General features: G+C 33.0%; 3 protein-coding genes across 3 annotated transcripts; 2 read left to right on the forward strand and 1 right to left on the reverse strand.

The window, feature by feature from the left end:
* The first annotated feature begins 654 nt into the window (after positions 1–654).
* LOC133187856 (cystatin-A-like) lies at positions 655–1,587 on the forward strand. The gene is made up of 3 exons (XM_061323252.1): positions 655–789; positions 1,121–1,240; positions 1,468–1,587. The coding sequence occupies exons 1-3, from the start codon at positions 655–657 to the stop codon at positions 1,585–1,587; spliced, it is 375 nt and encodes a 124-aa protein (XP_061179236.1).
* Positions 1,588–2,822: 1,235 nt separating this feature from the next.
* On the forward strand, positions 2,823–10,253 carry LOC133187858 (cystatin-A-like). Its single transcript, XM_061323253.1, has 3 exons — positions 2,823–2,877; positions 9,692–9,811; positions 9,905–10,253. Exons 1-3 carry the CDS (start codon positions 2,866–2,868, stop codon positions 10,022–10,024), a joined length of 252 nt encoding a protein of 83 aa, XP_061179237.1. The 5' UTR covers positions 2,823–2,865; the 3' UTR covers positions 10,025–10,253.
* Positions 10,254–10,782: 529 nt separating this feature from the next.
* On the reverse strand, positions 10,783–11,896 carry LOC133187859 (golgin subfamily A member 6-like protein 22). The gene is made up of 3 exons (XM_061323254.1): positions 11,827–11,896; positions 11,586–11,661; positions 10,783–11,386 (listed from the first exon to the last, which is right to left on the reverse strand). Exons 1-3 carry the CDS (start codon positions 11,894–11,896, stop codon positions 10,783–10,785), a joined length of 750 nt encoding a protein of 249 aa, XP_061179238.1.
* Between the last annotated feature and the right edge of the window lie 4,056 nt (positions 11,897–15,952).

Consider the following 15,952-nt stretch of genomic DNA (forward strand, 5'->3'; position numbering starts at 1 on the left):
ATAAATGAACTTGAACAATAATTCAGAATTACAGATATCATTCATTACATGAAGAGATATTCAATTGAATTTTTGAGCGCATCCAATTGATTGATTATAGTTGTATCTTCAAATTATTCAAGATATCGTCAATAATCTGAGTTTATATTAAATTGCTGCTCCATATGTAAATTAGCATTTTTCTTCTGTAATGTCCAATGGAAATTTCTACCCATATACATGTATGTTACAGTAGTACAATTATTTAAATTTTATTACAATTAGAACATTGCTGCAGGTATTTTACTCAAAATACCTTTTATCTATAATTTCCATTTACCATATGGATATTTTTATTTCAATGCTATTTATTTAAGCTACACGTCTGTACTTTGGCAATGGTTCTAATATCCCATAATGACCTGTTCATTCTGTGACATTATAAAGTCCAGCAGTTCCAGCTGACATGTGCCATACATTGGAAACTAGTGTAATTGTCACTGTGACTAATTGGTGTCAGACAGAAGGACAGATACACTCTTGTGTAGCAGGTGTAATGGTAATTATCAAACATACACCTTATATTCATATGTGTAATGAATTTGATAAATTACATCATTTGATTGTATAAATAGTCAAAATGTCCTGTTCATTCTTCACAAATCCGCTATCATCATGAATTCAGCTTTGGTTCTTTTCTTTGCTGTAATTTCTGTTTTTGTGTCTGTCCATGGAGATGAGGATCCCGTTCTTGGAGGGCTAGGACCCACTAAATTTGCCACCGATGAAGTACAGGATCTCATAGATTTGGTAAATATTTTCATGTATCCATCGCTCGATTAATGAAAAAAATCTAGCTTAAGAATGTAATTAAAAAAATATATAAAATGTTATATATAATGTCCATCATCATTCTCTTTACTCACATAAAATTTTGCCTTGGTGATAATGATTTTTCAAACAAAATCTAAACTGTAATTCAATTGCAGACAATTATATTATACCTTATGGGCAAAATTTTTGTTTTCTACCAAGTTTTTAAGGGTACAGTAATAATAATTTATCTCAGTCAGAGTTATCTCTCTTATCAGAGGGTCAATGAACCTTAAGTATGAATTTACTTTCTTATTTTCACTTTCAGTTACGAGATGACATTATAAGCCAGCTTCCTATTGGATACGATCGCGAGGAACCACTTCCTGAGTTTACAGCCCGTCTGTACAGAGAACAGATTGTAGCTGGAACAAACTTCTTTGTCAAAGTATGTGTATATGACCTGATTTCAACCTTTTTAGACTAGGATATATATCAATAAAACGAATTTCGTTTTCAATAAGTATGAAATACAAAATACCAAAATACAAGTACATATTTAATGGTTGAAAAGTCATCTGCTCATTTGTATGTTATATATCAATAATGAATTGATTACTACTAATGAGAAACGCCAATGACAATATATAACAAATGACAATTCTTTATTTGCAGGTTGAGACTGGGCCACTCCGATTTATTCACGTCAGGATATACGTTGATCTATCTGGGGATGCCTCAGTTGATGGAGTCCAGGTTGGAAAAACCATGGGAGACCCCCTGGAGTATTTTTAGAATAGGATGTGTATATTTAATATACAATGTATACAATATTTTTACAGAATTCCATTAAATAACATGTGACTTTTAAAAATGTTTATATTGTTATGTCTAAAGTAAAAAAAAAAGTGAAACTGATTTTAATACAAGAATTTTACAGAATTCCATTAAATAACATGTGACTTTTTAAAAATGTTTAGACTTTTATGTCTTTGCAACATAAAAAAAGAGATGAAACTGATTTTAATACTTATTTTTTTACAATATATATTATTAATATCAATTTTTTCTCGCCACATTTAAACTTCTATATTGTTAATTAATAAATACTTTGCTTAACTGCTCAACAACGTTTCCAGACGATTGAGCATCAATCCCCTCAAGGCATATTTATCTGTTGTAACAACATTCATAAAATCATTTATCTCCATGCCCATCTATTGAAACCTACATCAATATATTTTACATCTGTCAGTTTTTCACTCTGCTTATTTGCTGTCCCTCTATGTTTCATTTTTTTTTAAATAAATAATAACTAATTACTAATAAAAAAAAATAATAATAATTGGCTTCCTGTCTTAGCAATCGTAAACCAACTGCTATAGGACAGACTCTACAATAGAACTCGTCCCTCCGAGTCTATTAGCCGCCAATCTTTTGATTAATTAGGAAACAGCATTCATTGTTTTACTTGGACATGTATATACTACTGGAAAGACCCTAGGAAAAGTAGTTCTAGCTACTATCTATGGACTACAGCTAATTCCTCTAATTGAGGAACCCGTAGTGCCGCTTACTCAACTTACTCTCGTATTTAATTATAGAGCCCTTAATGCCGTATATCCAATCAATAGCCTGTTCCACAGAGCAATGAGAGGACGACGAATAGTAAAACATTTATCTGTATTAATTATATCACCTTTTCATTTCTCGATTTTTTTAAGAAAAGTTTCCACGTACTTCCATAATCACACAATGCAGAGACTGATATAAAAAATTCCATCGCTAGACCAATCGTAATATATGCTGGTTGATAAGGGGAGCCATAAATTTCGGACAAGTGTCTTGCAGTCATTTGATAAGTGAAATTTATAATTTCGTAATCTGTAATTATGTACCATCTGCTGCTATCTGTGTCATAGTCGGGCTTAGTGTCACATTATGCTTATCATCATGAAGGATAACACGTTTCTGATTCCAACACTCTTGCTCTGTTTGTCTGTCTGTAGTTTTTACGTGGTACATGGAGCTTGGTTAGGACAGACGAAACCCGCCACTTTCCCGGTGAAAAAGATGGTTGAAGTGGTAAGAATTTTTGCGTTTCTGTTTTTCGAGCAGGAAAAATTATAAGCCATGACAAATGCCTTTATCATACATGCATGTACTATATTCATCATCAGTATATATTAGCAATTTGCAGGTACGTAGTATCAAGGGTGGGGGTCGGCCGGTGTAACGACGAAAAATGACCCCCGTAGAATATTGACCGGGGGATCAAATTTCTTCGTAGAAAAATGACCCCCCCGGTCAATTTTCTACGGCAAGTAGGGTCATTTTTCGACCGTAGAAAACCCTTCCAGGCCGGTAATTCTACGACTCCACACACGTTGAAAAATGACCCCCATAGAAATCTGACCCCCTACTTTTTCACTATATTTTATAATTAAACCTTTAGAAATGAGGTGTGAAATGCGTTAATCCGATGTTGGGGAGGGTCGGTGAAGGCCTAGAGTCTCCTGTTTTGTTTTTTTTCTTTCAAAGGAGCAAAGTACCTTCCCCTCCTTAACGCCATATATATATATATATATATATATATATATATATATATATATATATATATATATATATATATATATATATATATATATATATATATATATATATATATATATATAAATCCATTTTGTTTTTTTTCTTGTCTTTTTTCTCACAGTTTTTGTTCAAAAAATTACATGATATCTTTCTGATAACGATATACCTGTATGGAATGGATGTTATCGGAACTATTTAAACGACAAGTTTGTAGCCCCATGCTTCTAGCTTAAAATTTGTGCCCGCTTTCAACCTACCTCCACCCCAGCTTTTACATGTATCAATTTCTGAATACACCGTTGCATTGAAACAAAAAAAGTATTGTATTATTATTTTTAAACAAGGAAAAAATTAGAGAAAGCATGGCATATGAAGCGTCCAATATGGAAATGATATCATTAACTGTAATTGCTGCTTCATTTTTAATATCATGTAATATCTTTTTCCCTCCTTTAGGTTCATTTATCCTTATTTATTACTTGAATATTAATATCCCCGCTTCGAAGGAAATGGGGGTATATACCTTGTACCCTGCGAATCTCTTTGTTTTTTGTGCGGGGTGAGTGTTTGTGTCTGTCTGACCGAAACATTTTTTTTTCGTTGCAGATTTCTCTGCAACAACTATTCGCAGATGCTTGAAATTTTAATACACTCTTTGGTTTGGCATGCTATAGAGTGATATTCATTTCGGTACAAATCTTGTCCGTCTGTCTGTGCGGGTGGGGTATCACTAGAAAGCACTGGCTCATAGTTTTTTTGTTTCCCCTGTAATTTGTGTACTTACAATTATTGTCTGTAGAATTATATTATCTGTATTGTAGGGAAAAACGAATGTATCTAAATAACGTTAACTATGAAACACTATATATATTGTTTGTATCAGGATCGCTATATGAAAAACACTGATAGTTTCTAACAAAAAAAACTATAGTTTACCAAAGTTAACTATAGTTTAATGCAGTATCAAAGTTTTAACTATAGTAAATCAAAGTAATTTTTTTTATATATGATTGTGATATTTTATGTTCTTAAATTTATATGTGCACTTTTTTAATTTTAGGGAACTACGAGGGGTGATCAAAAAGTTCTATCTCGTTATTTACAAAACCACAGTTCAGATCAAAATGAAATTTGGCACACATTTAGTCATAAACATGTTCTATATATAGCAGATATTTGTTCCACGTTTGGACGTCACAATATAAAAATGACTCAATATGTAGATGACGTGACAAAAATGGTTGACTCAGTCTTACTTGTTCAACGAACGGCTTTAAAGTTTAAAGTTTATCTTAGAAGTTCCTTTTCAGTAGTAGATAATAATTTGTACACGATTTATGAAGACAAAAAGACATGGCAGAAGTTCAATCATTAATTGGATTGATTATTTTAGTGAAGGAAGGGAGGTGGTAAAAATGATGTTTATTCTGGTGCCCAGTGAAAGCAAGCTTGGGGAGAGATGTGTCCTTATATTAGTTGAGCAATCTGTAACGAAAGATCGCCAAATTACAGTAAGAAAAATAGTTGAATATCTTAACAATAATGTAATTATTGAATCCCTAAAATATCATTTACCTTAGATTTTAAACATATCATATATGATAAAAAGAAGGCGCCCATACTTTATCCAGAATGGATAAACGACGCACCCCAATACAAAAGAGTCGGGTTGTGATGGTCACCATGCTCATTCTGCATGGAAAAGATATCCTATTTGTGACAAATGGGCTATTCTTGTTATAAAAAATAACTTGCATGGTAAGAAATATAAAACTCGGAAAAATCTTTTAATTTCTGTGAACAAAACGCTACGGAGCATGTCACGTGAACGCCTGGATCACGTGATTCGCGCATGGGCAGATCCATTATAATAAGAAAACGTGAAATAAAATGTCTAAGTTAAAAAATAAGCTGATTATTCAATAAAAAGATACAACTGAAAAATAACTGAAAGGCCACTGAAATGTATCTGTCATTCAGTCGACTGAATGGTAACTGAAAGATCACGGAAAAGTCACGGGAAAGGAACTTTTCAGTGACCTTTCAGTGGCCATTCAGTGGGTATCAATTACCATTCCGTCGACTGAATGGTGTAATTTCATCCTGTGAGAACGATGGCAGATGTGCATTCAAATCGGAGAGGACCACTTTAAAAAATAATAAACATCGAAATCTGATTTTATTTCTTTTATGGAAGTGATTCAATTAGTTCGCGAACTTTTTAATTACCCCTCGTATTCCTTGTTCATTAACATATTATCCCAAAATTTTACATTACTGATATCAATTTAAGAAAGTTTCAGCTTTGAAATCTCAAAAAAGTTCCAAACAAAGTTTCATAGTTAATCAAAGTATTTACTATAGTTGATAATAGTAAACTATAGTTAAAGGGTTGTTCGGTAAAATCGTGGACAAGTTGTCTAGAGTAAAAAATAATCATCACTAGGTTCTAAACTTTTCACTATTTTCTAGTACACTTTTCATCAATACACATAGCAAATTTCAAATAGATTTGTGCTCAAATAAACAAAATATGAGACTTTATGTTATGTGTGGTATCGCTTTACGGCGCACGTATGATAACGTCAAAGTGTATAAAGCAGCGTCACGTTTCCTCTTGCCAAAAAAAAAAAAAGTTAGGTAAGCCCCACTTAAATTCGGAAATGTCATTGATGCACATACTTGAGTTCCCCTTTATTCCTCCATAAACGGTCAAGGAACCAATCTCACACACACATGGAACTTTCTGAAGATTTATAAGTAAGTTATGGACAGTACTCTCACTATCATTCAACTAAATACGCTGTCTTATGTCGATGGTTTACAGTGACAGCGTCTTTTGCTATTGCCAGTAGCTGTTTGTTGGGATGTTTCTTTCTACCAGAGGACCCGATCAAAAAGCTTCCGCTTAGAAATCTCCCATTTCACTTGTATATTAAAGATCTAGTGATATTTTTTTTCTTCTGTAGTCATATAAAGTTTCTTAGGGCGTAATTACTGCATCTAAATCAAACGGAACTGCTCTCCGGTGCGCCGTAAGGTCACTAAACATCGCCATTTTTCGCTTGTTGCGTTTACCACTTTCCTATTTCAAATGCTCGGGAAACTGCCAAAGTTTAAGGAAATGCCTTGAAAATTTACAAAATATGACATAATAGATAGTGGATTAAAAATAGGATAATTTTTACCCCAACCTTATCTATTTAGTACTTTTATTTCGAAATAATACTCATGTATTTTCAAATGAAACCCTGGTTTATTTATCGTGGGCCGTAGGACCGTACCCTGTGTACATTCAAGCGTAATAAACACTTTGATTTTGTCTATATTTTATCCAAAAAATTACGATGCACTTAAATATGATAAATAAGCAATTGTTGAAAATTTCAGCTTAGTGCGCCAATTATTTTTCGAGAAAAAACGCTTTGTCCACGATTTTACCGGACAACCCTCGTATAGTTTAATAAAGTAAATTTTTGTTAGGAGTGCCTATCGATTGTGATAGAAATACTGGCAATATACTCCCCTTCCTTAATCATTTTATAGATACATGTATAATCTACATCATCATGCACATATGCATTATGTAACTCCTTATAAGTAGGATTTTTAATGTAAGAAAAAAAAAGATTTTTGTTTACTTTTATCCTAAAAACTCTTATATTTTTAAAACCTCGTATCACACAGCAAGATCGCTTAATTTGTGCATAGGAAAGATATGGTCAGATTTTTTTCTATAGGCTAGCAAATTTAAAGAGTGGGTTACATCCTCGTTACCCACCCCCTCAAAACTTACCACTATACATACGCTGACACGAATCACGTACTTGAACAATATTTTTGGCACAGTTGTATGTAGTCTTGCAAACGCAACTTCAATTGTGCTAATATTGCCAATTGGAAAAAATAATATGTAAATTAGGCAGAGAAGCTTTTTCATAATGCAACATTCGTTTTTTTTTTTTCTATTGGTAAAAATTATAACATGTAACTAGAAAGGGGAAATACGTACTACTGTGTATAAACTTGTGTCAATTCTTAGTATACCAAACACCTCTTTTATTAATTAATTATTTTTTTATGTAAAAAGCTTCATTTTGTTTATAGGCTTTGTTGACACTAGCAAACGACAAAAGACATTGGTAAATATTTTGAGCTAACCATTTTTTGTGTCTCTGAGATCGAATATCAGAGGAATTTTGATTTAGTCCTGTCTGTTATTTTTACACAAATTTAATTTTCCTTATATTCTTATTAGAAGTTTTTTACCAGAAAGTCAAAGATATATATGAGATCTAATTTTCTTAACAATTGTCCATTTTTTTCACGCAGATTTATTTGGGTAGAGTTTGAAAACATTAATCTTTCTTGTAACTTCAGAAAAAAAACCTTGAGACTTTATTTTCATTCTTTTTTTACATTATTTACCCAGAGTAAAATTTAAAGAGGATCATTACAATTATACACAGAAACCATGCATTTTTATTCATATATAAATTTCTCTCTCTGACACCAGCTAAGTAAATAATCTTCTTTTTTTTTTAAATGACGACTCTGGAAACTTTTTTTTATATAAAATTTGATAAAACAAATCTAAGAACACATGTATTTTTGCTCTTATAGCCATCGAATAGCGTAATAGCCTATAGTTATTTGATTTCCTTTAATGGGATAAAACATCTTGTATTATTGATGTACATGTAATGTATAGTGTAACCTTTTGTTACTAAAACTTTAAAGCTTTTAGGCTGCGTGAGTATACCCCAATGTATTTGCCTAACAAGAATATTCCTACCAAAACCAGTTTTTTGTATAGAAAAAAAGACACGGGGTCATTATTCTACGATGTCATTTTTCTACAACCCACACGGAGAAAAATGACCCCCAGGCCATAATTTCTACGAAAAAGGGGGTCATTTTTCTACGTAGAATATTGACCAGGGGGTCAAATTTCTACGGAGAAAAATGACCCCCGGTCAATATTCTACGGGGGTCACTTTTCGTCGTTACACCGGCCACCCTCACTTTTTTCCAACTATCATCTTTAACTGTTCATGGATAGGCTGGTTGCCCCCTCCCCCACTTTTTGTTTCAGTTGATCAAATTAGGGTAACGTTTTAATGTTTAAATATCATTTGGTTGTGAAATACAGGGGAATGTGTTAATGTTTGAATAAAATTTGGAATTTGAAACCCTCTCCTCCAAGAAATAGGATTTTCGAGTTTAGGCAATGTTCCTCTTTTTGCTGTCAACGTTTTCCCAGGTGAGTTGTCACCTCCTCCCCTCTTACACACGCACGTTCGAAACGATTCTACGTTCCTGATTAGGAGCAGAACCATTAAGTTTCTTTATACCCGCACTTGAATAGTTACCAATTTTATCCAATAAAATATTTTCAAAATTACACAGCTGGTACATGTATGTCATGCATTTTAATCTTTTAGTGTTTCTCATGTGGAAACCTGAAATGATGTCTCAGATCTGAAAATAACATGCTTGTATCAGCACTGTCAATCAATTGCAATTGATTGACTGAAAATTTATAGTTGGAAATGCCAAAAAATTATAAATAACATATTTATAAAAACAACTTATCTTGTGTAGATTTAGAGTCCCTGAGACGTAATACACGTACAATGTACACTTATCACCTTAGTCAGTGTTCATTTACTCTGAATTTCAGGTACTTTCGCCGTCCTGTTTTGCGCAATCATTCTTCACGGTTTTAATTTTGATTTTGATTAACATTGACAAAGTTTATCTAGTATATAAATTTTACAAGATAAAACTATCAAACAGTTCCAAATGAATAATGAATGGAAAATAAATCTTTTAAATGCAAGCAATCACTTCCTGTTTAGTTCATACTTCAATCTGTAGGATTAAATATTTAAACCATGCATAATAAGTATTAATATTACAACGGCAAAATCTACACATACGATTTATAGTTACATGTAGGAGTTGATCCACAGTGGGACGTAGGACCGATCCTTTGGATAAGAACGAATAAACCCGAGATGCTGTGTTCGCAATTGGTGCTACATGGCATGAAATACAGGTCAAATTCTGCAGCCCTTCACCGGCAATTATGTCGTCCAAATATGAGTGAAAATTTCTCAAAAGGGACGAAAACCAAACAAAAAGAACTTACTCCTTAATTTGATGGATAAATTGTTCAATTAAAACTAAATTGTAAAAATATACAGTTATATACTTACAAAATTTTCCTACACATGTCTGTAGTATTAAGATCAAGAGCAGAATTTTCTTTAAATCACTTTTTGTTTGATTTGTTTTATTTCAGCTCCAAAGGGATATAAAGAGAAAACTGCCAAATGGATATTACGCGGGAAAACCTTTGCCTCAGTTTGACGCGATTTCTTTCCGAACACAAGTTGATTTTGGAATGAACTATTTCATCAAGGTAATGCAAACTGTTTTCGAACCAAAAGTCTAAACTTAAAATCAACAAAACCAGAACATGTAACCTACTTGTGCTTTTTTTCATATCTTACAGGTAAAAACGGCACCTGAAATGTATATTCATGTCAAAATTCACAGGGATCGCAGCCATGTTGCCCGAGTCCGGGGCGTCCAGGTCGATAAAACGCTTACCGAACCCATTCAAGCATTTTAAATTGAAAATGATATAAAATGAACAATATTTGCCAAAAATCAAATAAGGTGGATTGTTCGTTGCATTATCTAAGAAGACGTTATTCCTGTGTGGCTTGTTTCATATCCTGATATATAGTTGCCTTTTGTGAAATACATTTTACCAAAGAAAAACCATCATTCATTCTTTCTCCAATTAAATCAGAATTTATTGTAGCAAATACACTGGCAATAAATTAGATATTAGACAATGATGAATACAGTACATATTGAAGACAATAGCTCTATGGACATGTAATTTCAGTATTGTTAAAAATCTTAAATTTAGGGTGTAATTTCAAGTGCAGAGAATATCAATTTACTTCTCATTCTCAAAGTGTACTAAGTACGGACTTGATAACAAGACATAATCCCATAATCCTAGGATTGAACAACAAAAAGGATCCTGGTTAAAAAAAAATAGTAGAACCAAAATAAACCAATAATATTGGTATAGTTGGCAACGCGCTATCATCAATCAGTTTTTTTTAATTAAAATACAGCTCATGACTAAATGTATGTCTACTCTAACTCCTAAATTCTAAAAATTAAAAACAGTTTATCAAAATCACTTAAGCATGTTAATGTCAAAATAGGAAGCTTTAGTTCATAGAAAATGAAAACAATTCTCTAAACATTTCCTTGGTCAGCATTCAAATACTTGGAGGAATTAATTAATTTTTCAAAGGCGTATTTGTGTAACGTCATTCCGTTTACAAAAAAAAAAATGAGTAACACAAATCAATTTCCCAGCTTTTTCCTCAGAAACCTCAGAGAGTGTTGTTTCTTTACATCCTCTAATTCCTGCAACAGTTCTCGCTCACGATCTCGCAGCTTCCGAGTTTCCTCGTCCCCAACATTTTTGGCAGACCGGATCTGACCAAGTTGACCCTTCACTCTGTCTAGCTCTCTTTTTAGTTTATCTATTTCCGTGTTGAATTTGGTTTCTATCTCTACACGCCTTTGCTCCTCTTCCGTTGCACGGTCCTTTTCTTTTCTAAGTTCTTCTGCCTTTTTCCGTAACTTTCCGCGCAATCCGCCGATATCCGCCTCTAGCTTTTTTATTTCTTTTTCCTTATGATCAACAATAGAAGCCAAATCACGATTGACCTTCTCTTTTTCAAACTTTGCCTGCAAAAGCTTTTTCTCCAGTTGCAATCTCTTCAACTCTTGTTCCTTTCTGTTGAGTTCGTTTTGCATTTCCTTAATTGTGACCATTTTGTTTTCAAGTGCTTTACCGGCTGCTTCGATGGCCATCCTCTCAAATTCGGGTTTGAGCTGTTCCACCGCTAGTTTGACCATCTGCTTTGTGAAGCTTCCGACAATCCTATCAGTAAAACCAGAACTGGAATTAGGAACAAATGTAGGACAACATAATGGAGAAACTAGATATACAAAATATCGTTTTGATGTAAACTTTAGTTTTAAGGACAACTGATTTTAAGAAATCAAAGTGTTTTTTTTTCAACCCGTCATATCAATAACCCTTATTTATTTAATTACCTATTCGTTTTTCAGAAAAATTTACAATTAAAATTTCATACCCCATGCTTCTCCTGAATTCTTGGAATTCTCTCCCCTCTTCTTGTGACAGCTCACTAATTGCATGGGACACTCGGTCTGTGTAAAAAAAAATGCTACAAGATTCAATTCACCTAGTATTCAAATATATTATTAGAATATGAGGTTTAACCCGCCGATGCGTATGATAGAAATACATTTAAACCATGCATTCTATGAAAATACCTTGCAGGGACTTGAAACGATTTAAGTAGCTAAACTTACGTGGAGTTCCATTCCTAGAAACGTTGGGACCCTCATCCTCGCGGTAACCATAATATTTGTTAGACGCCATTCAGCTTCAAAAGGAAAAAAAAACATGAAAATAAACTACCAACAAAGACGATTATTATAGTGAAATAACCGGTTATTTTTTACAGTAGACTAGCTTCCTAAAATTGAAGAATGTTTGCCAAGGTAAAGATGAATTTGAAATATTAGAGTGATATATATTGATTTCTTTAATTTGTTTGTGTTTTGCGCGGCTGTATACAAATGTACTTTGCATTATGAGCCAAAGGTATGGTGATTACGATAATCGTGAAATTAAAAACTTCATATGGAAACGAACTAAATTAAATACCTTAGTCATATATGGAAGGAAAACAATGCGTGAGCTTTTGAAAAAAAAAAACCAGAAACACTCTCCATTACAAGGTTCTGTCGACATAGACGCATGATATTCAAACACTACAGAATAGGATATTCAGAATTCTAGTTAGCGTTAACTTTTTTAATAGAGTACCTTTAACCAAACTCGGCCATATTTGTTGCCAAAAATAACCAACATAGCGATCAATATAAATACATGTATTGCTTTATTTAGAGAAAAGAATGAGTCCTAATCATGTATGGAACTGAAATTGCGTGTTAATTAAATTGTAATTTGCAGATAAAGTCATTCTTTGTGATTGTTACTAGTAATAAATGTATGAAATTCACGTTCTAAAAACTTACCGAGAAGCCGACATAGTTTTATATTCCATGAAAATTGATGTCATACAAGACATTACATATAGTAGTTGCCCCAGTTTTCCCAAAGCATTTAATTTCGTCATCATAGAATAAAATTTAACAGCAATAATTTTTAAAACATTTGTGTCTTTATAAAAAAAAAAAGAGAGAGAAATAGAGATTCAAATTTATTCAATCGGTTAATGTAATACTCTTATTCACTTACCTCATATTAAGACTGTTCTTGTATGTGTGGATGTCCGATTTTTGCCTTTAATTTCTGGATCCTTTAAACCCCTAATTCTTTATCAGTCAAGAACCAAAAACGATCGAAGAAACACAAAGAACCCTGATTGTTTGCTTGTTTTCCCCTACGTTAATCTCGGCTCTAACGACCACATGTTGTTTAAATTTTGATAATTTCACCATTTATTGCTCGGCTTGGACGTTTCTTCAAGACGTTTATGTTGTTGACTTGAGATACCTTACTGTATATAGTTTGATCGAAGGAGAATCTTAAGGTAGTAGAAATATTGTGAAGAAAGAAGGATTGATGGCTTTTATTGGAGATAACTGCATGTGAATGATTTCCTTTATTTGTATGTTTTGTTCTATATACTCATAAAGCAGTAAATAATAAGCATTTTAATGAACTTTTAGAGAAGGATTTTTCCACAACTCCATTAACTCCATTATTCATTAAAAATTTCATTATCTTGGATAAAATGAACAGTCATATTGAACATGAATATTTAGAATAGAAAGAAACTCAATGTATTAAAAGTGTACAGAGAACGTTGGTATATTTTCAATATATATCAGGCTTCCATATATTTTTAAAGAAGCCTTAACGTTAACCATAATACAGTATCTGAAATATTTAATCAATATGAAGAGAATTTAATGAATACGAGGTAATCAAGTGAAGTTTTCTTTTGCTAAATTTTTATATTGATATAAATAGTATACATGTACTTAAACAGCAGTCTTTGGAAACGCTGTACACATTGATAATCACTCCCTACAATAGCATTCGGATACAAAAAAAGGTTCCATTTAATTATAGCAATAGGATAAGTGTTTGTCTTCGGTTTATAGAAACGATCATAATCAAGCTATCTAAAGAAAAGGACTTTCAAAACAATGAATTCCATCTTAAATAAAAATGCCTGACATTTATCCCTGAACCTTTTCTTCACGAGAAATTAATTTAACCTGGTTTATAGTTTACAAGTTTCCCAAGATTACCTGTTGTAGGAATTGTTGTAAAAAGTAAGACAAACAATCTAACGGAAGATAATATAGGTCGGTTTGTAACGAACACAAACACAAAAAAGAAAATGAAAATTTATTCATCCAATACCGTAAGCACAATATTATTGTTTTCTATGGTTACGCCTCAGTTAACATTGTATTTATTATCAGTTTAGATATTTGAATGTCTTACTATTACTGGTGACGTAAATATAGTAAACAATGAGGACCTTAAATCCCTTATTTTAAAAGAGACAAAATTTAGGGGATCCCGATCTTTCCATTGGCGTCATAATTTCATAAAAGATATGAATTCTGTGGAAGATTACGCCAGGCGATAAGGCAAACATGAAAGAGAAGACCTTTCCATTTGTCAGAATGGATTAAAAGTATCAGATGGGTGGTAATCTCGTATTAAGCGATTTAGGGCAATATGAAAACTTCTTATCATTCTGTCTTTTAATAATTCAGAAGTAAAAAAAAAGAATTAGGTAGATTACACGATCTGTATATACTGGTCCCAGCTGAAAAAGCAGGTAACAACTCTTTGTTTGTAAGGCTCATTTCTTTTTTGGAGGAAATGCGTTTTAATTCTGCAAGTAGTAATCAAACAAACACCCGTAGTTCTCTTTCCAAGGAGGAAATTCTTCTTTCTTTGCTTCTTACTAAAATATTAACAGCAGTGAAGGAGAAATTGAAGAAGTGGTGTAAATCAGATATGGATATTTAAAAATCCAAGGAACTTTAAGAAACTTTGAAATCACAAACCTTTAATCCAAAACTATTTGGTTAAAATATTCTGATTGTGCACACAAGGATTCTGAACTTGATATTAAAAAGACGTTTGAGTTTCTGATAGACAATATCTATGCAGTTTTTTTGAGATTAGGTACTCCAACAATCTGTCGGAATTCTCATGGGTACCAATTGCGCAGACCTTATTTTTGTATTCATATGAAGCAGAATTTATTCAAAACCTTGTACATGAGAAGAAGGAAACACTTGCTGTTGTCTTTGACTCGACATTTAGATATATCGAGACGTATTATCAATTAACAATGGTTCTTTCATTCATATGTCGACTAGATACATCCCGGTGAACTTGAAATAAAGGATACCACAGTCTGACACATCCCTTTCTTATTTCGATATTTTACTAGAAAAAGACGCTAATAGTAACCTAACTACAAAACTTTTTGATAAACGTGATTACTTCAACTTTTCTATCGTCAACGTCCCTTACTTAAGTAGCAATAAACCCTTATCACCTGCATATGGGGTTTATGTCTCCCAATTCATTCGGTACGCAAAGGCATGCTCTAAGTACGAACTATTTCTAAAACGAAGCAAGCTATTGATAAACAAGTTTATGAAACAAGAATATCAGCAGTCTCGTTTTCAGTCATCATTCCGCAAGTTTTATGGTTCGATAACATTGTCACCAAATACTATCTATCATTAAGTTGAATGTTGACTGACGTTGTCAGGCCATTATTTACACACTGAAATGTCCACGGATATTCCGTTTTTCCTGATCATGACAAGGAGCACGCGGCGGGTATGACTAGTCGACAGTGGATGCCTTCTACTCCATACCTGATCCCACCTTTGATGTTTTTAGAGGCCCCTTTTTGCTCTGCTCAGAGGTGGGATCAGGTGTCATGGTGGAATTAGCATCCCCTACTGACCGGTCACATACGCCGTGTGCTCCTTGTCATGATCTGTAAATAACGTAAGAATCCGTCGTCAATTCAGTGTGTAAATAATGGCTTAACATTTAGTATGAGAAACGTCAGTCAGCATTTGACTTAATGATAGATAGTATTTGCTGACAAGGTCATTGTATCGACCTTAGAACTTACAATTAATGACTTTAAACGGGACTGTTGATATTTTTGTTTCGTCAAATTGTTTGTCAATAACTTACCTCGTTTTAGAAATTATTCATACGTAGAGCATGCTCTCAACTGAGAGATATATACCCCATAGGCAAGTGATAAGGGTATATTACTGCATAAGTAAGGTAAGTTGACGATTGAAAAGTTAAAGTCATCACGTTTTCATAAAGCTTTGTAGCATAAAGCATAAAACAATATACCCCCGATCTCTGATTTCATGGGGCATGAAAAAATAAACATCTAAG

Source organism: Saccostrea echinata, unplaced genomic scaffold (assembly GCF_033153115.1).
Source record: "Saccostrea echinata isolate AGI-Se365-2 ecotype Australia unplaced genomic scaffold, CSIRO_AGI_Sech_v1 ptg000015l, whole genome shotgun sequence".
Classification (NCBI taxonomy): domain Eukaryota; kingdom Metazoa; phylum Mollusca; class Bivalvia; order Ostreida; family Ostreidae; genus Saccostrea; species Saccostrea echinata.